The sequence below is a fragment of the Balaenoptera musculus genome, chromosome 1, assembly GCF_009873245.2.
Source record: "Balaenoptera musculus isolate JJ_BM4_2016_0621 chromosome 1, mBalMus1.pri.v3, whole genome shotgun sequence".
NCBI lineage: Eukaryota > Metazoa > Chordata > Mammalia > Artiodactyla > Balaenopteridae > Balaenoptera > Balaenoptera musculus.
The window spans coordinates 81,914,495-81,936,360 of NC_045785.1; the positions used below are offsets into that span (position 1 = coordinate 81,914,495).

General features: G+C 33.1%; 1 protein-coding gene across 9 annotated transcripts in view; it reads left to right on the top strand.

Annotated features, from left to right (window-relative positions):
- MTF2 (metal response element binding transcription factor 2) overlaps positions 1-20,610 on the top strand; it is a 79,632-nt gene extending 59,022 nt beyond the window's left edge. For 7 of the 9 annotated variants that reach the window (XM_036860572.1, XM_036860599.1, XM_036860588.1 and 4 more), the window contains 9 exons: positions 1,753-1,848; positions 2,694-2,762; positions 3,614-3,737; positions 10,640-10,707; positions 12,244-12,414; positions 16,203-16,308; positions 16,422-16,474; positions 16,587-16,691; positions 18,177-20,610. In XM_036860572.1, the coding sequence (XP_036716467.1) occupies positions 1,753-1,848; positions 2,694-2,762; positions 3,614-3,737; positions 10,640-10,707; positions 12,244-12,414; positions 16,203-16,308; positions 16,422-16,474; positions 16,587-16,691; positions 18,177-18,534 (1,150 nt within the window). In that variant the 3' untranslated portion in view covers positions 18,535-20,610. Of the gene's footprint in view, positions 1-1,752; positions 1,849-2,693; positions 2,763-3,613; positions 3,738-10,639; positions 10,708-12,243; positions 12,415-16,202; positions 16,309-16,421; positions 16,475-16,586; positions 16,692-18,006; positions 18,080-18,176 lie in introns of all 9 variants that reach the window. The other 2 variants (XR_005020911.1, XM_036860579.1) reach the window with 2 other exon arrangements.
- Positions 20,611-21,866: the final 1,256 nt, after the last annotated feature.

Consider the following 21,866-nt stretch of genomic DNA (forward strand, 5'->3'; position numbering starts at 1 on the left):
CAGAGTTCTAAGAATGTTTAGAAATTTACCTTTAACTTCTGATCACTGGTTCTAGTTCTGCTCTTTGTAACTAAACACATGCATCTTATCTTTCTTAGGAGGTAACTCTTAAAATACTTAAATCCAGTAATCGTATTTCCCACTCCCATGACTCACATACCAAGTGTTCTCTTTTCTAGGCTAAAATCTCCATTCCTATCAAACATTCTTTATGACGTGTTTTCCAAACTCTGTCTTTGTTGCTCTTCAGTTTTTGAAAGTTTACTCTTGAAATAATGGTGCCGTGATTACAAAATGCAGTGTTTCCAGGACTAGTCTGACAGAATATAACGAAGCTATTAGAGTTCTAGATATTATGCTTCTGTTGTTGCAAGGAAAGATTGTGTTACCCCTCTTTGGTCGTCCCATCATATTCTTTTGGCTCATTATGGGTTTGTAGATGGTCAACTAAAACTTTTAGTTCTTTTTTTCATACAAGCTGATATTAAACCAAATTGTGCATCATGTATTTGTACTACATTTTAAAAAATGTTAGTGGATAACTTTACATTTAACTCTATTAAATTATAATTATTGGTTTCTTAAATCTTATCAGACTCCATGTTTCTCTTAAGACAGGGCTGCTCTCTAGAAGAATGCTGGGACATATAAGATGTTCAGTGATGAAAACATGAATAAATGAATATGTAAATGAATGAAATTTTAGTTCTTCATTCTACCTTGTCTCTGATCTTATGGAATTTTTATTTGTGGTTTAACATTTTTATAACATTTCTCAATTTTTGGTTGCCTGCAGATTTAAGAAGCATTCTCTCTGGTTTCTTTAAATCATTTATAAGAGCTACAGTGAACCTAGAGATTGATCTTTCTCCTTTACTCATTAATACCTAGCATCTTAGTTTATAGACATTATTTTATTATTTTTGTTCATTGTTCTTTAAGTACCATGACTACATGAACTATGTTTGATATTGCTAACACTTTAACACCTAACAGAGTACCTAGAACATAGTATTCATTAGTCTTTTGATGAATGAATGACCTTACTAGTAGCACCTTGCCTTTGCCTGTGTATGGCTTAAAATTAACATGGGGCTAACTTACTGAGCAAAAGAATTATTTGAAGAAAAGGCGTTATTTGGGTGGCAAGTAAGGATATTAAAACCATGTACTAACTAAAAAGAGAGGATATCTTTAGCTGAAGATTCAGTTTTAGCATCTTCAGCCATCTGAAAGAGAACAAAATCTGTCACAAAGCCTTTATACCTGGTGGAGTCTTAGATTAGATTTGTGGTTATGTTAACCAAATTTATTAAATTGCTGTACTCCTTTTCTTTTCATTATAAGGAACAAGAATAATAGAAACACAGTGAAGGCATAAAGTTGCCTATGGCTATTTGGTATATGAGACAAATAGCTCTACATATCAGTGACCTCTGAGACTGTTGATGTGAAAAAAATCCCAGGCTTGACAAAGATCCTTTACTAATTTAGGACCCAGGCACTTATTGACTAGAAATAGTAGATGTAGCTTTCAAGAGCTTATAAATTCTCATGAATAAAAGAGAGGAGGAATGAAATGGTCAATATTAATAACCTTTTTGGGAAGAAAAAGTTTAACACTGAATATACCAGAAATGTGATACTGTAATCAGAACTATATTCTGTGTCACTTTTGTCATTGTTTTTTTTTTTTTTTAAAACTTTACCTCATGAAAGGTAGTAATTTTAATCTTAAATTTTTTCTTGTAGCTGGTATTTAAAGATGCTACAGTGCTGCAAATGTAAACAGTGGTTTCATGAAGCTTGTGTGCAATGCCTTCAAAAGCCAATGCTATTTGGAGACAGGTGAGAGAAGGGCATTTGACTGATTTTTTTTTAGCTTTTAAAAATTGTATTTATGTTTTTTCATTTTCACATTTCTAAAAGTAGTTTTAATAGTGATTTGTAAAAGGTTCACCTTAGGGGGAATATGTTGTTTAATATACTTAAATTATATGTAATTTTAAAAAAAACATAATTTTTGTGCTTTTGGATATTGCAGAAAGCTTTTAAGTATTTGACCAGTGAATATATTTGCACCTATTGCTCCGCAGTACTCTAAACTATTCTCATTGGTACCTTCTTTTAAAGAACCTCAAGGGAATCCAGAGAACCTCAAAGACAGACCTAATGTCTTTTTGGATTAAGAGAACGTGAAATAGCAGAGAGAGCTCTAGAAGAAAAATTAGAGCACTAAATGTAACATCAAAAGCTCTGGGTTTAAATCTTAGCTTATGTGATTTATTGTCTTTCTGACCTTAGGAAGGTCAGCTTGTCTCCTGGGCTTTTTCTACCATGTTGTTTTGAGCATTGAAAAGTGGCAATGTGTATGGGAGTAGTCATCACAATTCCTCTTACTCACAGCCATTAGTAAACTATGCCTGTATATCAATCTGTATGTGAACTCTGAAGGTCTCTAATGGTTAAAAAAAAATTGCCCCTTTCCCCCATATACAAACTATTTTATTATTTGTCATTACTGGAAAAGAAACTCTTTAAATCACAGTGTCATGATTCAAATTATATTTTGCTTTGTGTATAAGTCCTTATGTCAATTGTAGGATTTGTACTTGCTGAATATTAATTTTAATTGTTAAATAATTTATATGTACTCTTGATTACTCAGTATATAACTTTTCTTTTTTCCTTAGGTTTTATACATTTATTTGCTCTGTCTGCAGTTCTGGACCAGAATACCTCAAACGTCTACCATTACAATGGTAAGTATGGACGTTTCTGTTAAGGAACAAAAAAGAGCCATATTTTTAAATCTACAGGATGAAACTTTCTATATACATTTACTTAGCTTAAATAAAAATTTGTTCTTCTTTATGCCTGGCTTTATTTCTTTTCCTGTATTTATCCTCAAGCCTGATGTCATCTTCCCCAAAGATTATCTAGTTTTATTGCTGAAGTAATAAGGCCATTCAGTTTCTAATGGCATACAAAGTAACTTTCAAATATCTTTTAGATCTTCAAAATTCTTATTCATGTTTCTAGTTCTTTGGGGCCTTCAGAATAGCATCAGTAGAACAGAGAAAGGTCTTATAACAAATATGCCAATTTCTGCCTCAGTTAAGTAATCCTGGGGCATGGGAAGTATGATGAATTTTGGAGATTTACTGAAAATGTTTATAGTAAGTGCTTAGAAATTTTTGTCAAATATTTTACATATTTTAGGAAAAGATAAGATTTAATTCATGAATCAGATAAAATAAAGTCTGTTAAAGTGTGATCCATTTTGTAGCTTACGTAGTAGTGAAAACATGAAATTTTAGATCATAAGTTATTTTTTCTTAGCATCAGGTCCTCTTTGAATTTATTTCAAGAAATCAAATATCTTTTAATTTTTACTTACTATTCAGGATAAATTAAATGTTTAGTTAATGTTTTTCATTTATTTTCATATGTAATGATTTATTGTGAATATGACTTGTGATATTAGCCCTCTGTTCACCTAAATACTTTACTTTGGATTTTTTAATTGCTGGTTTTATAAAAATATTGTGTGATTTTTAAACAATAATCAAAAACATTGTTTTCATATATTTTGATTATTTTTGGATTCCAGGGTAGATATAGCACACCTATGCCTTTACAACCTAAGTGTTATTCACAAGAAGAAATACTTTGATTCTGAACTTGAGCTTATGACATACATTAATGAAAACTGGGATAGATTGCACCCTGGAGAGGTAGGTGGTCTTAGAGCTAACTTCATTAGCTACTTAATGTCTTTTTTGTTTTGTTAAAAGCAACTATCGCACATGTATAAGCCCTACATCTAAAGTAGCATTTTATGTTTAGTTAGGGAGAAATATCTTTGATGAGGCTATAGCCCTCATTCTCCTGTTTGTTGCCTCTTGACTTGAGGAAAAATGTAGGAGGAAGTAAATTACTTGATTCTTCCATTTTCCTGAAGTGAAAATCACTGTAGTTAAAGATAGAAGGGAGGGAGAAATCCTTATTATCGGGTATCTTATGATTCCTCCTCCTTTTCTTCTAAGTTTACTCTAAACTTAGAGATGGGGACTTCCTTGGTGGCGCAGTGGTTAAGAATCCGCCTGCCAATGCAGGGGACATGGGTTCAATCCCTGGTCTGGGAAGATCCCACATGCCGTGGAGCAACTGCTGAGCCTGAGCTCTAGAGCCCGCGAGGCACAACTACTGAGCCCGCGTGCCGTGACTGCTGAAGCCCATGCGCCTAGAGCTCGTGCTCTGCAATAAGAGAAGCCACCACAATGAGAAGCCCACGCACCGCAACAAAGAGTAGCCCCAGCTAGCCACGACTAGAGAAAAGCTCATGCGCAGCATCCAAGACCCAATGCAGCCAAAAAATAAATAAATAACTAAATAAAACTTAGAGATATAACCAACACTCTTCTTTCCTCTTGTGTTGGTACTCCCTTATATATCTTTAACTTCCAGGAATAGTGAGACCCAGTAATAGTGTTCGCTAAGTTAGAGAGTGAAGCTACCTGAGTTGGAGATTATCCCCCTCATTCTGGCATCTCATTTGCTTTTTGTTTGCAAAGTGTAACCACTCATGCTGGTTTACAAAGAGTTTTTTTTTGAAAAAGCAGTATAAAAATAAATGCATATTCATTGAAGATTTTGAAACTACAGAATAGCACAAAGAAGAAAATAACTAGAGTAACTTTAATATTTACCTTGTTTTTAGCATTTATTTAGAATTATTAAAATACAGATATTAAATATTAAAATACGGACATTAACTAAATTTTTTGTTTTATAATATGTGGAATTAGTCATGCATTACTTTTTGAGGTAAAAACTAAACTGATTTGAAATTTAGGAAGAGTTTCTGAATTTGTAGCTTTTAGACATGAGGCAGTTTATAAGGTTCACATCAAGTTTTTGTTGTTGTTGTTCTGGGGGTTTTATGGGGCATGAAGGAGTGCATAATACACATTTATTTAAAAGTTGGTGGTAGATCAGTTGCATAAAATAAACACCTGTGGAATACTTAGATTTTAAAATCAAAGATATTATTAAAATCAATTGAGCTAAGATGTTTTGAGTGTTAGAAATTGGAATATAATACTCTCATTAAGTTTTCTGTTAAAAGCTTTTTTCAGATGACTTTTGAGAGAAAGTGAGTGACTTGTAAATTTGATAAATTTTAATAAACTGATTAGTAATGGGAGAAAAAAGTGTGTAAGGCACTGTTACGTATAGTGTTCTTTATAGTCATCTTAATATTTAATGTTCTAATACATTAATTTGAAATGCTTTCTAGCTATGGTTCTTTCAGCACTTCATATGCAGATACATCTATATTCCTTTTAGTATACTTTATGTTTTACATGATTAAATTCTGCATTGGTTACTTCACGTAGATAGCGGGCATGCATATAAAAACTCAAGTTTTGGGACTTTCCTGGTGGTCCAGTGGTTAAGACTTCGCCTTCCAATGCAGGGAGTGCGGGTTCGATCCCTGGTGGGGGAGCTAAGATCCCACATCCCTTGCGGCCAAAAAACCAAAACATAAAAAACAGAAGCAATATTCTAACAAATTTAATAAAGACTTTAAAAAAGTGGTCCACATCAAAAAAACAAACAAACTCAAGTTGTTTTATTTATTTCAAATGCTATCATTTTTTATTAAAATAAAAATGTAATTTAGATTCTATTGAAGAGGCTGAAAACAGAAAATAATAAAAACGATAATTAGATGTTTTTAAAGAAATGAGTTCAGTTTATGAATTTCAGGTATCTCAGTTCCAAACTGAACTTCTGACACGTCAGAAAAAGTTTATGTCAGCAATAGGTACATGTTTTATTTTCTGTAACCTATGAGATAATGTCTTAACACATAAGAAATTTCAATTTCTTATTCTTTGCCAAAATGGAAAAATATATCTCTTTTTATTTAAAAATTAAGAAAAACATGATTACAATCTAATATAACTTTACAACAGAAAAGTTTTACTTTTCTGAGGAGTGTTTTCATTTTTGGGAGCCATAAAATTTATTATCAGAACAAGTGACTTTCTAGTCACTTCTCATTGCTCTTTCTCTGCACTAAAAAAAAGAAAATATTTCAGACGTCTTAGGTTAGTCATCCCATCCTCAGACTAGTTATTTACAGATGGAAGTTCAGGTTTTAATCCTCTGTATTAATATTTTCATCTTAATATTGTAATTGGTTTTTAGAGTGAGATTTTAATGATAAAGAGACCATAAAATTTGTCAGTAATATTTATTCAGTGTTTTCATTTAGTTTACTTCTAAACGTTTGTGGTAATAGAAACAAAGATAATACAAATAATGTATTATTCCAAATTATTAAAGTAGTAAATCTTTGGTTACCTGAAATTGAATTGCAAATTGAATTTTGTCACTAACTCAAAATTAGGTTAATAAAATTTTCTTTTTGTTTATATTTGTATTCAAAATCTTTTTATAAAATAACATTAATTACAGTTATCCCTTGATATCCATAGGGAATTGGTTCCAGGACCCCCTTCAGATACCAAAATCTGAGGATGCTCAAGTCCCTTATATAAAATGATGTAGTACAGTTGGCCCTTAGTATCTGATTGATTTTCTGCAGTTGGAACCCAGGGATACTGAGGGCCAACTGTACTTTCAAAACATGAGAATTGCTGTATGCTAAGTATATTACAGGCATACCTCAGAGATACTGCGGTTTCAGTTCCAGGCTGCTGCAATAAAACGAATATCGCAATAAAGAGAATCACGAATTTTTTGGTTTCCCAGTGCATACAAAAGTTATACTTGCACTACATTGTAGTCTGTTGTGCACAATAGCATTATGTCTTTAAAACACAATATACATACCTTAATTTAAAAATAATGCTGTTGCAAAAATGGAGCTGATAGACTTGCTTGAGGCAGGGTTGCCACAAACCTTCAATTTGTAAAAAACACAGTATCTGTGACGCACAATAAAGTGAGGTAAATGAAAGGATGTATGCTTATATTGGTTAATTGAGTACTTTGGAACACTCAAGTCATTTTGAACATCAGTTCTTACTATACATACTATAGATTATACAACAAAGACGTTTGCTCTAGAATTTTAGAGAGTATATTTTAGAGAGTGCATTTTAGAGAGTACAGTTGACTCTTGAAGAACACGGGGTTAGGGGCACTGACCCTCTGCACCCTGCCCTGTCTGCAGTTCTGCACCTGCAGATTCAACCAACCGCGGTATAGTACTGTAGTATGTATTTAGTGAAAAAAATCCGTACATAAGTGGACTCATGCAGTTCAAACCCCTGTTGTTCAGGGGTCAACTTTATATCCTTACATACTGAAAGGCAAATTTAACATTTAGGTATCATATATTTTGTTCTTTGTTGATTATTTTTAGGATTGTTAGAACATATTAGAATACAGTGATTATTTTGTATCATTTCCTTATGTGATCTTGTTAAACATCTTTGAGACTTGGTGCCTTAATGATTATCATATAGACTGAGTATAGCTATTTGAGAAACTGCTGTGTTTTGAATTATTTTCTTTGATAGTAAAAATATGTAATATAACATTTGACACCCCAAATAGAAGTTGCTTAAGGTTTTTATATACAATAAGGTGTTTAGAATGAGGTTGTATCAGATTGCTTTTGGGAGTTACAATGAGATATTAATACTTTTTAGAATCTGCCTATTATCATTTGTCTTTGCTTCCTAATGTGATTTGAAATTTCAGTTCTTTAAGGACAACCCACTTTTCTATTAACTGTGGTCTTAAATTTTAAACACCCAAAGGTTGATAGGAGAGCAGTGTGTTGAGTGCTGCCTCACTTGAAGGATGTAGGGAGAAAAGCATAGATAAAATTCAAGTGAAATACTATGGCAGAAGCAATGTTTTGGCTAGAGAAAATGTAGTATAGTAGAGGTGGTGTAATACTTTAAAGTGAAAATTATAAGAAATCTAGTTAAAAGCAGTACTTGGGGCCTTGCGTTGTATATTAGCATACAGTGTATATGTTGGTAAACAAATTACTTAAGCTGTTTGGTATATTTAAGCCTTGGTGGTGTGGAATTAAATATTGGTAATTGAGGCATGTATTTTATTGAAAGGAAGAATTTTAACTATACATAATAGCATGTATATCTGTACAGAAATATACAACCCTGAAAGTGAAAACATAGTGTGAGATTAGTGTCTGTAGAGGGAGGAACAAAAATGATTATTCTGTTGAAGATATATGTTATAAACCTGGTCAGATGGGAGATCTAGAACATAATGCTCTTCTAATACAGCTTATTTGATTTACATTATAATATTTGCACTCTTTGTTTTCAAAATACAGAAAGGGAACCCTTGACTGCATTATGCGAGTTGAAATAAACAGTCCTATGCAGAACAGTCCTGGAGTGCGGAAGCAACTTACAGTTAAACTTTTTGGGAAACCACAGAGAAAAAACTTTCTGGGAAACCAAAAGAAAAAAGAGCTCATTGTGATTTTCAAAAAGTAAAAAGGAGTGGATTTGAGAAATTAGAAACTGTTGTTGAATGTCAGCGAAATTGTAGAGCAGATTTTTCATACATATGGCTTGTGAAGATTTAAAAAGCAATAAGAAAAAAATGCCATTAATTTATTAGAATAAACCATGTTAAATACCCTGGTTTCTTTTTTGATATGATAAGCAACACTGTTATGTCAAATGCTAATGCACATGGTGTAGACATAGTATAACTCAGTTTCACATAAGATATCGAAATGTGAACTGGTTAAAATAAAAGGTAAAAGGATTTGTAACTAATTGAATAATAGTAACAAAAGCAGTCAATGGCTTGGAAATATTCTTGAGGGAGAACCACAGGGTTCTGTTTTTGTCTCTATCTTCAATTCAAGAAGGGTGACAGAATCAAGAGAAAAGACCATCTCAAACACTGAGCTGAAAACAAAATCAAATTAACAACAGTTGTAAAATTTTGCTTTTAGGCTTAAATATGCAAACAACAGTATGGAAGAAGCAGCGTATGATGGGGGATACTTGGCTTGATAGCAGTTCATCTAATAAGATTTTAGAGTTGAGGTGGCAGTGGGGGACCAGGAAGAGGATGGAATTATTTGGCCAAGCTTAATATGAAATAATCATGTGATGGGGCTGCTTAAAAACTTTAATCTAATCTTATACTTAGCCATGATAGCTATTGTCAAATATTTGAAGAACTGTCTTATAAAAAAGGGAATCCAGGAAGGAAGGTTTTTTTCACCCATGGAATGGGCTCCTTCGTTAGGTTTCATTAGTGGTACTATTTAAACCAAGGTTGCATGACTCAATACTATAAAAGGGATTGAAGTATTAATGAAAACTTGAATTAGATGGACATCTTGGGTCTCTTTCCAACTGTAAAACCTGAGTCCATTATTTCTCCTTTAATAGAAATTTTCTATCACTGGACACTTCAGAAATTACAATAGGAAGGTGTGGTAGGGTTAAGAGGAATGAGCACCAAACCAGCTTCCTTCCTTTCCTTTCCTTTGCCTTTTCCTTTTTTTTTTTTTTTTTAAAGTACCCAATACACTGAGAATGGGCTCTCAGTGAATGTTGAATGAATGTACTTAATTGTCACTTGGGTTAATGTTCCAGCTCTCTACCTAACCAGCAGTGTGAATTTAAGCAATTTAACCTTTACATCTGTTGACTAATCTGTAAAATAAAAGTAGATGACCTTATGAGTCTCTTCTACTTCTAATATTCTATTTGACACATTTGTTTGTTCTTTTTACTTGAAGAAGTTCTGAGCTTTGGGAGTTTCAACTGGTAAAGAAAATTACTAGTAGTAATTTTGAAAGTCAGTGGTGATATTTTGGAAGTTTTTTTGTTTGTTTGTTTTAGTTTTTGTAGCTTTGAGGATGGTCTTTTATAACTTAATTGTTTTTCTATTGGGCCCTAGTCGTTAAACTTTGAAGAAAAGGCAGAAATGACTCTGAAAGAGACTTTCTGGAACAAAATAGAATATTTTCTAGAATTGAATGTTTAGGTTTTAAAATGGTATTGTGATGATAAAAAAATTACTGAGCCATTTTGGGGTTTAGGGCTAACCAAAGTCTATAATTGTTATGAAAATAAAATCCCCAAATTTACATTATTTTTAAAAATTATAGAGATTATTGGTTTGCGTTAGTATTAGAAGTATTGGGAAATAAAATGGCATGTTTCTCCTTTTTATATTCTTTCCTGTTAGTATTTATTAGAAGCTTTTATGGTTGATATTAAAGAAATTCTAATGTATTATTACTTTCCCAGGTTATAGAATTAAAATAAATTTAATGATTAATAATAAAATCCCATTTTTATTGTATTTTACAATTTATAGTTCTTGCAGGCATATCATTTGAGCTATAGAAGTATTAGTAAAGAAACTAGTGAAGGATTTATACTCCCTCTTTTATAGGTGAGAAAACAAGCCTTGAGAGTTTAAATGGCCTTAGGTCACGTAGCTGGTCAGTGAGGACCTGGAATTAGAACTTAGATCTGACTACTAGTCAGTACACTTTTCTTCTGTATCGCATTGCCTCTATCTAGCACCTGTGTATTTCTAATTGATGAAGTTATAGTGCATTAAATTGTTTCTTGATACTTCACAGCTGGCAGACACACCAAAATCTGAAAGATATGAGCATGTTCTGGAGGCATTAAATGATTACAAGACCATGTAAGTTGATTTATTTTATGTATCCCTATGAGGGAGATATTTAGTAAGTATAAGGAATAATGGCATTAAGAATTGTGGGATTGATTATAGAGTTAGTACATACCATTTTAAACCTTTTAATGTCCTCTTCTCTTTCAGTCAGAGTAAAGCAGTGATTCTCAAAGGCTGGAGAAGGGAAGATCAGTCCTCTGGGAATGGTGGATGGGAGGCATTATCAGTGTCTCAGGGGAATTTGGTCAGTTCAGTTGAAAAACCATACTCAATAATGACTTGTTTTTATACTTTAATCTACTGAAAGTAAAATAAAATCTTGCTAGCTGGTAGGAATATGCAAAAGATAGGGGGATATAGTATAGAGAATGTGGGTTTTTAAATGATTGAGGTCTTCTGTGGTTTTAAGTTTAGTTATTGCCATCATTTAGAGAATAGTAGTATTAGTGATCTGTTTTTGATAATTAAGTTACATTGTTTGATACATTCTTGTATAGATCTTTCCCTTTTTTTTTAAACCAGCTTATCTATGTCTCTTAAAAATATTTTCAAAATGCAATAGAAATAATTTTTTAAATGTATATGCTGGTTCCAACCAACTATTGAATTATAACATTTTTGTTTGTAGCAAGTTGCTTTTTTTGAACTTAGCAACATTTCCTCATTAAAAAATGTTACAATTACAAGTGGCTAGATCTTTAGGCCAGCTCAAAAAGCCACGAGCAGTTACAGTGCCATAAAAATACTTTATGGGACAATGAATTCTGTAATCCAACTTAGTGTGCTTGAAATACATTTGTTCCTGTTATGGTAGAAATGGGAGCTCCCCTTTCTCAAACCTATATAAAAGTGGAAGAACAATGTAAGCACTTGGTAGTGGTTTTTATGGCCAGGCATGCTCTAGTAGAGCTAAGAGGGTGTTTTAGAATAAGGACCCTAAGGACTTTGGGAAAGGATTAAGGAGCATATTTTTCAGAAACTCAAGCCCACACTGAAATGTCATTTCTCTGCTCCAGGTTATTTCCAATTCCAGATCTGACATACTAGACACTCCTTTTATTTTGTGGACCTCTAGGATTGGTCTCCTATTTTCTTTTCCAATGCTTTCACCGATTACTTTCTGGCCAGGGTTTCTCTCCTCACAGATCCACTCTGAAATAGAATTCTTCTTTTCCTAAACCGTGTTTGAGATGTTTTTGACAGATGACACTAAAAATATGGAAAAACATATTGGAACTAAAAAGACACCACTCTCTATTCTTCATTCTTAGTTTAAAAAGTTAGATGCCACATTTTAAAAAGAAAAGTGGACATGTGTTCTTCTCCCTTCTGATACTATTCCTCTCTCCCTACTCCCCCATCATATCCTACTATGGACTGGCTCTGGGGCAGATAAGAATCAAAGCAAGGGGCAAAAAGTCAGTTTTTCTAGTATTGGGTGGACTTTCATGTGTAAAGACGTTATATCTGAAAGTTATAACTTAGGGTCTGCCATGTATATGTGTACAGTTTTTAAATTTTTAGTTAATTTTTTTAAAAATTTAGGTTTATGTCTGGGAAAGAAATAAAGAAGAAGAAGCATTTGTTTGGGTTGCGAATTCGTGTTCCTCCTGTGCCACCAAATGTGGCTTTCAAAGCAGAGAAAGAACCTGAAGGAACTTCCCATGAATTTAAAATTAAAGGCAGAAAGGCATCCAAACCTATATCTGATTCAAGGTAAAAGTTGATCTGTGGCTTAGTTTTTCTCTTTAGCTTATTTAACTAAAAATGTGTGTTATTTAGTCTCATTAGTATATTTCAAAGTACAAATGGCAGTGACCCTGATTTGTTTTCCTGTTTATAATTTCTCGCTTGGACAAGGTACAAAGTTAATGCTAGATGTTTATTTATTTACGTTTAGATCTAAGGCTTTCCATGAATAGGCCCTATTGATTTTGTTAGCAAACAGCTTAAGTACTGGCCTGTTCATTTGTTTGTTTGTTCATTTCTCATTCGTTTGTTCATTCGTTCCATTTATCAAGCACCTTACTGTCTAAGTGCTGGAGATATAATAACAAACGAGACTTTCTTTCTGCCCTGATGGGGTTTACATTATAGTGGGGAAGAAAGGTGATAAACAAGTAAAATAATTACAGATCATGCTAATACCATTTAGGAAATAGCAAACAGATTTAGACTGTACTGGGATGGATAGAGATGTAGGGGTCTACTTTAAGAAGGCGACTTAAGGAAGGCCTATTTAAGATAGTATTTAAGCTGAAACTTAAAGAATGAGAATGACCTAACCATGTGAAGAACAAAGGGAAGAATATTTCAGGTAGCAAAAGTAAGTGTGAAGCTGTGAGGCATGTTCTAGGAACTCACAGAAGGCTACTGAGGTGTGAATGAGGGCTAGAGAACAGCGTCAGGTGCTAGAAACGTTGGGTACGGCTTGGTCATATAGAGTTTTGTAGGTCTCATAAGGAGTTTGGGTTGTTTTCTGAGAATAATGGGAAGCTATTTAAAGATGTATGCAGATTGAATTATCCTTTAAAAATACTTCTTTGGGTGCCGTTTGGAAAACATATCAATAGAGGTAAGAATAGAAGCAAGAAAAAATTGACTCGTTCGTTTTTCTAGGTGAGAGATAAATAATGGTTGCTTATGTAGGTGTAGGTGGTAGCAGTCAAACAGAAAATAGATTCAAGATCTCCACTGGAGGCAGAATTTGCTGGCTTTGCTAATGAATTAAATTTCTGAAAGGAAGGGAGAAATGAAGTTACACAATGCCCAGATATCTGGCTTGAGCAACTAGTGGATGGTGGTAACTTACCAAGATCTGGAAGAACAGATTTTGGCAAGGTGAATAAAGTATTCTTCTGTTTCATACTCATTGAGTTTGAGATTCTTATGAGGAATATCTAAGTGGTGATGATGTTAGATATAGGCAGTTGGGTGTGTAAATCAGGAGCTCAGGAGAGGTCAGGACACATGATAAATTTTGAAACTGATTTATAAAGCCATGAGATTGGATGAAATTACCTAGAGAGAGAGGGGAAGAGAAGAGAATGTGGCCCAGAATAATGTCCTGATATCATTTAGAGTTTTGGAAGAAGTGAAATAAATGAAGGAGACTAACAGAAAACAATCAGTGAAATAGGAGAAAACCAGGAAAGTTTGATGTCATGAAAACCAAGTGAAGGAGAGTATTTCAAGAAAGATGTGGGTGTATTAAACAGTACTGAATGTTGCGGAGAGGCAGGTTAAGATGAGAGAAAAATGTTCATTGGATTAGATAACATTCTGTTATTAGTGACCTTGACAAAAACAATTCTGCTTGAGTGGTAAAGATAGAAGATGGAAGTGGGTCAGTGTGATAGAATCCAGCACTGCCCAATTTACGTGTCAAAACTGGGCTTTTTGTACAATAAGGGACATGGGCGAATTCAAAATGATGATGATGATGGTAATAAAGGAAAAGGGGAAAAAAGGAAATAATCTTTAAAAATTCTGAAAGAGAAGGAAGAAAGTGGAAAAGGGTATGTATCATCAGCTCTCAGAAGTAGTTTTACTGTACTGTAAAGGGAATGGAAGCTGAATCAATTGATGTTTTTTTTTTAATAGATAGAAGATAATTGTAACTTGTTTTTGTGTGTCAGTGGAGAAGAGAGTGGTATAGGAGAGAGGGGAGGAAACTGAAGATATTGTAAAGTCTTTGAGAAGCCAAAGGAGGCAGGATTTAGAGCCTAAATGTGGGAGTAGCCTTTGATAGGAGGACTTACACCCTTCTGTTGAAATGGGGTGAAAAAGGAAAAGGTGGGTACAAATGCTGGTTCTGTTTTAGATTTAGCATTTGGAAGATGACTGAAGTTATTGCTTGGTAACTTCTGTTTTCTCAATGAAATGATGAGGGAAAGATAGCTGAGAGGGAAATTTAAGGAGCAAATACAAGGTATGAGATAATCATCTTGGAGAATAAGAAAATGTAATTACAGAGGGTTGACAGTGCTTTATATCCATTTGAGTTGGTAATAAAGTAGATACTACTTTAAGGGTTTGTTTTTTCTGAAGGAAAGAATACTTACTCCTATCACTTTCAAATTTTATCATTAATCTTTTGCTAACAATTGCTTATATTATGAATTAGAAAAAAGATTTCCACAATCTTTTTCATTCATATCATGATTTTGATAGGACACTTTGTCTGTGGTAGCTATAAGGTTTTCGTTTGATGCCACCAGGTAATGGTTCAACTTTCTCTAAAGGTATTCTCAGTTCCTTCTGGGACCTATGTATGAATTGGACTAAAGTGTACTTTCTTCAGTCCAGGGGTTCTTTATAAATGTTAATGTTGATCATCTTTCCAAAAAACAAAAACAAAAAAAATGTATACCCCATCCATCTTATCCTTGAAACTTTTGATTATAGTTCTAGTTATGCTTTGTTCCTCTAGCTTCTCTACTTTCTCCTTCCTTGTATTTCCACCTTTATTTTCCCCAACCTTAGTTTGGTGTGTGGAGGGATAGTCTTTCCTAGTTTTCTCCAGTCACCTCTTTCTAGCCTATTATATAATATTGTTCCTTCACCTTGTTTTTAATTTGAATGTTCCTGGATAATGTTCTTATAGCACTTAAACCATTTATTATCCTGCTTGTATACACATTTGTCACCTTCAAACTATATTGTGAACCCCTTAGCACAGGGAACGTCTTTGTATTCCTATTGTTAGTATCCCCTTTATATGGAGATGTTTGTTGAATAAATGAAATGGATGTTCTGTGTATTGATATTTGCCATTCTTCCCTTCTATTAGTTAGAGATGTTCTTGACCTATTGCTTTTTGCCCCTTCCTATTGCTTGATATTTGCCTTTGTGTCTCAAAAATGGTTTTCTTGATCTTTCTAATTTTGTCCTTGAATGACTCCCCTGCCCAGTATGAAGGATTCCTTCTTCCTTTACATTCTCCCACCCCGGGCTTCATTCTCTTTCTGATTAGCATCATTTAGGAACCCACAGGATGTCCCTGTTTATACCTACTGTATTTTAACATAGATACTTCCTGGCTCCATGAGGTTAACTACTAAATTCGTAATCACTTTTAGTATAGTAAATTCTTGAAACATCCCCCAAGTACCTACATAGTAACAACCTAAATGAAATAATTGAACTTTAAGGAGTTTTTGAATCTTCCATCTAATATAGTAGTATTTTTTTGTTTTGTTTTATGTTTTTTAAAAAGAATTTTAGGTGGTATGTATTTTTCAGAGTAGTATTAGAGAACTTTTTTCTTAAACCTTTTGTATGTAAATATCTCTTAAAAAATATTTAAATTAGAATGTATTATCTATGAACTTGACTAAACTTGTAGATTTAACTTAACTTTGTTGTTTTTATATTACCATTAATGTAAAAATATAAGTATAATCTAATTATTACATAAGTAGAGCTATGATAGTGTATATTGTCCATTGTCTTTTTGTTTTCTCTGTGCAGAGGTTAAATACATAAATGGTTTCATGTTTCAGGGAAGTAAGCAATGGCATAGAAAAAAAAGGAAAGAAAAAGTCTGTAGGTCGTCCACCTGGCCCATATACAAGAAAAATGATTCAGAAAACTGCTGAGCCACCTTTGGTAAGAGGATATATTGGCATATGTTCTCAGAGAGGAAGTCTGCTTGAAATTACTGAGAAACTAATATCTTTATTTTAGAAACCATGCTTTAAGTGTGTTTTTTTATTTTCCAGGATAAAGAATCAATTTCAGAGAATCCTACTTTGGATTTACCTTGTTCTATAGGGTAAATAGAAAGTTATTTTCTCCTACCTTAGGAATTTTCTTTTGGGGGGGAAATTAGTATTTCTACTGTTATGTAATATAGTCGTTATACCATTTAAATTCTTTTGTCTCAGGAGAACTGAGGGAACTGCACATTCATCCAATACCTCAGATGTGGATTTCACGGGTGCTTCCAGTGCAAAAGAAACTACCTCGTCTAGTATTTCCAGGCATTATGGGTAGATATTTTATGTTCTTATTCTTGACTAATTTTCCTCTAGACTTTTTCTTTGTAAAATGGTGATTAAATAAATTTTTAGCAATTGAAAGTGATACAAGTTTGTCTTTCAGCTTTTGAGAAGCAATCTGTATGTTGATTCCTTAGGTTGTTAATATTCATCTGAATATTTTTGCTTTTCAGAGCACAGACATTAGAATTTTCACATTTGTCAGGAATTTTGCTATGTACACAGAGAAGAGGTATCCTGGTGTTTATAGGTGTGCTGTTTTCTGTAAGACCTTTTTATGCTTCTAATATACAAGTGTGGATTTTTTTTTAATAAGTTGGAATCAGGCACGCAAATCCTTCTATTAATAAAAGGATTTTAAACTCAGGATTTTTATCAATAGTAGACTTCCCCTCTAATATTTTATTTAACCTAACTCTTCAGAAGGGCAACTTTTTCCTGAAGTCTGATGTATCAGGTAAGAAAAGTTTAGTTTACTTGGGGCCAGAGCTATGAGCTTCTAGGTTTTATACTTCCTCTTGTTTAATTTTTGTTCACAATTCAAAAACTGCTCTTGTAAATCATATAAAATTCTAACTATTTAAAAATGTAAGTCATTTTTAAATGAATTGTGAATAATAATAATGTGAGCATTTTTTTTTTGCCTCTTGCCAAGCATTGTGTTAAGCTTACATACGTCTTTTTTTTTTTTTGTACATCGTCTTATTTAATTCTTAAAACAGTCTTTTGAGTTGTTCCCATTTTATACATAAGAAAACTGAGACTTAGAAGGTTTTTGTAACAAGCCCAAGATGGCATGTTTATTAGCAAGTATACAGAGCTGGGATTTTAACTTTGGCAGTATGATTATAAAATCTTTGAATTTAGCTGTTATGCTATATTTTGACCTTGTTTTATAAAATCATTATATTTCTCAACTCAAAGATTGTCTAGTTCAGCCCCTTCACTTAATCTCTTCACTTAAGAGAACACAGAGGATAAGAGATTTAAATTTGGCCGATATCATACTGAGCTAGACCAAAGGTACCCTGACATCTAGTTTAGGCTTATTTCTTACTTAACAGTAGGCCTAGAATTAGTAACGAAGAGAATCTTTATACTAGTTCTGCCATCTGTTTAAGCACATGGAAAGGTGTCTTGTATGTAGTAGGTGCTTATTAAATGTTTCTTGCATTGAATGAATGAATGAATGAACTGTCTTCTTTTTAATGATAAAAACGTTGACAAGACCTGACTTAGAAATCCTCTTGGTAAGAATTTGCCTCGTTGGCCTTATAAATCAAAAATTTCCTCTGATTCTTTTAAGCTTAATAGTACATAGTTAAGGAAGAAAAGCTCTTCAGAGGTCAGCCTCAAGAAGGTGATTGAATTTAATGAAGGCGAGTGATAATCCATTTTATATAGCATTTGTTGTTTTGATTTGGCTGATTTTTATGTCAGCAAGGGGAGACAATTGTGGCCTTTTTTGTTCTATAGATTATCTGACTCCAGAAAAAGAACTCGTACAGGAAGATCTTGGCCTGCTGCAATACCGCATTTACGGAGGAGAAGGGGTCGTCTTCCAAGAAGAGCACTCCAGACTCAGAACTCAGAAATTGTAAAGGATGATGAAGGCAAAGAAGATTACCAATTTGATGAACTCAACACAGAGATTTTGAATAACTTAGCAGATCAGGAGTTACAACTCAATCATCTAAAAAACTCCATTACCAGTTATTTTGGTGCTGCAGGTAGAATAGCATGTGGTGAAAAATACCGAGTATTGGCTCGTCGGGTGACACTTGATGGAAAGGTGCAGTATCTTGTGGAATGGGAAGGAGCAACTGCATCCTGACTGTAGGACTGAACATTATGTTCACTGCACTCTCATTTTCTGTAGGTACAGTTCAAAGCCCTAAAGGAGTCTGGCTTTTACTATCTTTCTTAAAAAAAAAAAAAAAAAAGGTAAAAAAAAAAAAATCACATAAGGAGATAATACTAGCCTTAACATGTACTTGTCAATGTTATGGATATTGTCATAAAAAGATATCTTTTAAAAATCAGAACAGAGACTTAATTTTTTAAATCTTAAGATTTGTAGAATGTTTCTAGGATAGGATATTAAAAATGATTCAAACCGATGCATGGTGTTAGATAATTTTTCTAATTATTCCATTGAGTCAGTTTTTGTGGTTAGTGGTTATCAGAGCAAACCTATCATGTAGATAGCACAAGTATTTGGAGAAACATTGTCTGTTTTGTTACCAAAATGTTGGAAAAAATTTATTTCAATACCTTTTAGAATTCATAAAGTGCAGTGTATATAATGCCTACTAAAAGACTGTAAAATATTGAAATTTTCTTTCAAAGTGTAAAAAATATATTGAGCCTGTAAATTGCTCTGTGACTAGACTTCATTGTCGTCTTAATATATTCTTTGCATGTACATATATATACACACGTGTGTATATATATGTGTGTGATTGATTATGTGACCTATGCAATACAAATTATGGGAATGGGCAGCTTTGGAGTATATATCCCATAATTCTTTTTTCAGGAATAGTTGCAGTATTTACACAGCAGCATTTCTTCTCAGGCTTTTATTGGGTGCTGTTGCTTGCTATGTATGAAGAGAAATGTGTCAAACAAGTTTAGTGTGTTCTGAAGAAGGGTGTGAACAACAGTGTTCATGGGCTTTTTCGAATGCTTTTCACTTTCAGTCCTTGTAACTCAGCTGTTCAGTACCTAAAACAAATTCAAATAGTATGAATATTATCTCCTACTAGAAGTAACGTTTTCAAGTTTTCATGGCACATTATGATTGTAAATGTCTCTCAGTTTTAACAGTAAGTCTATAGGAGTCCCGTGAAGATTCCTGAAACGTCTGTAGTAACTGTTAGTCATGTTGAATAAGTGTAGTATGAACAAAGTATTTTATTGCACAGGGTTAACAAACAGTATGTTGCCTGCAGAGGCAACTGCTGTTTTATTACAACATTACCTCTTGTTTTTATACAGCGTACCAAGATTTAAATTGATAACTTTATTTTACATGTGTTAAAAAAAAAAAAAACAGTTTCTTTTAGCACCAGTGTTAGAGCTGTCTTCTGTTTCTTTTTGTTTTGTTTTGTTTGTTTGTTTTCTTTTTTAGCCAAAGAGTAAACAGAAGAATATTCTTATTTTGGTGGCTATTCATTTTACTCTTAAAAGTGATTGGTGGATTTTAGCCTAAAAATTGGAGAATTTGCCACCAAAATGAAAAATATGTAAAGTGTAGTGATTACAGAGCGGTTAAAAATGTGGGTTAGTACTTATTTATTCCATTGATTGATTATTTGACTGTTTATAAGAAAGTTGCTTTATTTCTTTAAACATCTTCAAAAGATGACCTTTTCTTGTCACATTATAGCCAAAAGAAGCAGAGAACTTCGTAGTCCTGCATTTGGTTCCTGGTTGGCCAGGTATAAATGAGCTTTACAAAAGTGCAAATTAAGAACTGTCACTTCTGTTTACCTCCACCAAAACTTGATTTTCCCCTAGCTATTAATTTAAAGTTGCCTTTCCTGCAGCTGCAATATTTTGAATAACACACAGAGTTTGTGTTGATTTTGAATGTTTGTTTATATCTAGGGGTAATGGAAAATGTAAATCCCGTGTAACCTTATTCACTCCACGTGTATCATATTATTTCATTTTTCCCAAAGTCCTTTAATTCTAACTGAACACCAGCAGTATTTTTAGTAATTCTTTTTTTAGCATACCTGGAAGATGATTTATTAAGCTGAACTGTCTTTAGACGTAATTATTGTGAATGTCTGTTTTATTTTATCATGGTGGTTCACATGGCTCTGATGTTCAGTTTGTATTTTTGGAATTGCTTTACTTAGATTAAAACAGACCAACATTAAATGTGTGTATTTTTTAAAGAGCTAATGAGTTTTGCTTCTGTATTTGCCTGAAAATACACACTGGTGCAGTAGATGACGGCTTTTATTTAGCCGGGGAGACAAAGAGTTCTAGTTCCATTGTAAATATATTCACTTGAATTAATCTTTATAAAACTTTGCTTTCATTTTCCTCTTGTCCCCCAAATAAATATTAATAATTATTGCATGTTCATCTTAAATGATCCTGTAAAGAAGTAAACTATGTTTAGCATCTTGTACACTTTATACTTGAAAGACAATATATCTTCCTGTATCTACCCTGTCCCCAAACTTCAAAAAAATTCAGACTTTTCAACTGTGATTTCTTTTCATCTTACGTATATACAAGGTGTCAGGGTTCATGTAAAAGGATTTCCTGGTTTTTTTTTTTTCCTTGAAAAGCTTTGCCCCAGGCTACAGAAAGAAAAGATGTAGAAATAATATACCTTATTCATTTAAATTCCATTTTTATTCAAAACAAATATATTTTATAAATACCCTGATAGTCATGGATAAATGTGGATTCTTAGGCCTTTAGGTGATCAAACTAGATCAGAATATGAGCTGTCAGAGTTATTCTATAGATTCTAATGTGGGAGTGATTAAGACAGATCTTGCTGGATATATTTTGTTACTAAATGTTTAACAGAACTGAATGTTCACTGATATGTGAGTTGAGGGTATTTTTCCATGTTTTATTTTGCAAGGTATGTTTGGTTTCTATTGTGTATGTATTAAGATTTCTGTTAGTGTTGGTGTAGAACTAATTCTGTGTTTTGGGCTACTTGATTGAGTTTTTATTAGGTACTGTTAAGTTTTGGTTGGAACCTGATCTGACTTGTATAGTTATAGCAGACTTTTATAATCTGGTTCTAGAGTTGTTTGAATGAGAATGTAATGGCAAAAGAAGATGTCTGTGCAACGTTGGGAAATAGTAAAAATGCCTTCTTTGCGTGAGGAAGTTTTCCTTTTTAATTATATTTGAGTACCTCTATGAATATACTCCCAAAAGTCTCCTTCAGTTTCTTTTGTGGCAGTTGATCAGTCATGTTCTTTCCTCAGGGAAATAAAAACTTGACAGTTAAATGTGAAGTGAGAACTTTATCATGGGATTCTTTTATAATTAGTAGCAGTTAAGAAACTAGATATCTGTCTGATATAAATTTGGAGGTGGGAGAAGCTGTGAAAGCAAACTGGCTCTCTAAATAACAAGTAGATGGGAACAAGTAAATTTAAGTCGTAATATCAAAACATCTTG